General features: G+C 36.9%; 1 protein-coding gene across 1 annotated transcript in view; it reads left to right on the top strand.

The window, feature by feature from the left end:
* The first annotated feature begins 420 nt into the window (after positions 1–420).
* The window catches only part of ADAMTSL1 (ADAMTS like 1), a 14,039-nt gene continuing 13,862 nt past the window's right edge, over positions 421–597 (top strand). Inside the window, exon 1 of the mRNA XM_007952533.2 lies at positions 421–460. Coding sequence (XP_007950724.2) covers positions 421–460 — 40 coding nt within the window. The remainder of the gene's footprint in view (positions 461–597) is intronic.

Genomic DNA, 597 nt, shown 5'->3' on the forward strand with positions numbered 1-597 from the left:
TTTTTTAAATCCTGCTAAGTGTTTGCATAAATAAACTTAGTGTTTCTGCCCCTTATTGGGAAATGAAACCAGCATCTTATGCCAGACTACATTTGGGCTTAGAGGGTAGTGCTACTGATCCCAGGACATTCCCAATATATAGGTTCCCATAACCCTCCCTACCAGGGCCATTCTCACCCCCATTTCATAAAATGATTGCAATGACACTACCTTGGACTTCATGGCCTAAGTTGCTGGGGTACAACAGCAAAGTCAGCCGGTACTTTGATAGGGTAAATGTGGTTTTTCTCACAACTGCTGTTTGTTTATCTTGCAAATTCTACTCTGTAAAGGCTTAGGTAGACAGGGTATCTCAGTTTAATATTTTGGAATTTTAGTGTATGAAAATATGTTCATTGACAATAGGTAAGTGTAACGTACATGTCCAATTCTGACCACTTGTCAGAAGACCAGTTCACGAGTATGGAGAACTTAAATAACTATTTAAAATTGTTTTCCATACCTCTGCTTTCACTAATTAAAGTTTGTTTTTTTTTTCCCTTTTAGTGTATAATGTGTATATTTTTTCCCAAAAAACATATTGCATTTGAAGGAACC

Source organism: Orycteropus afer, unplaced genomic scaffold, assembly GCF_000298275.1.
Source record: "Orycteropus afer afer isolate SDZICR_OR568_19922 unplaced genomic scaffold, OryAfe1.0 scaffold00345, whole genome shotgun sequence".
In the NCBI taxonomy this organism is placed as follows: domain Eukaryota; kingdom Metazoa; phylum Chordata; class Mammalia; order Tubulidentata; family Orycteropodidae; genus Orycteropus; species Orycteropus afer.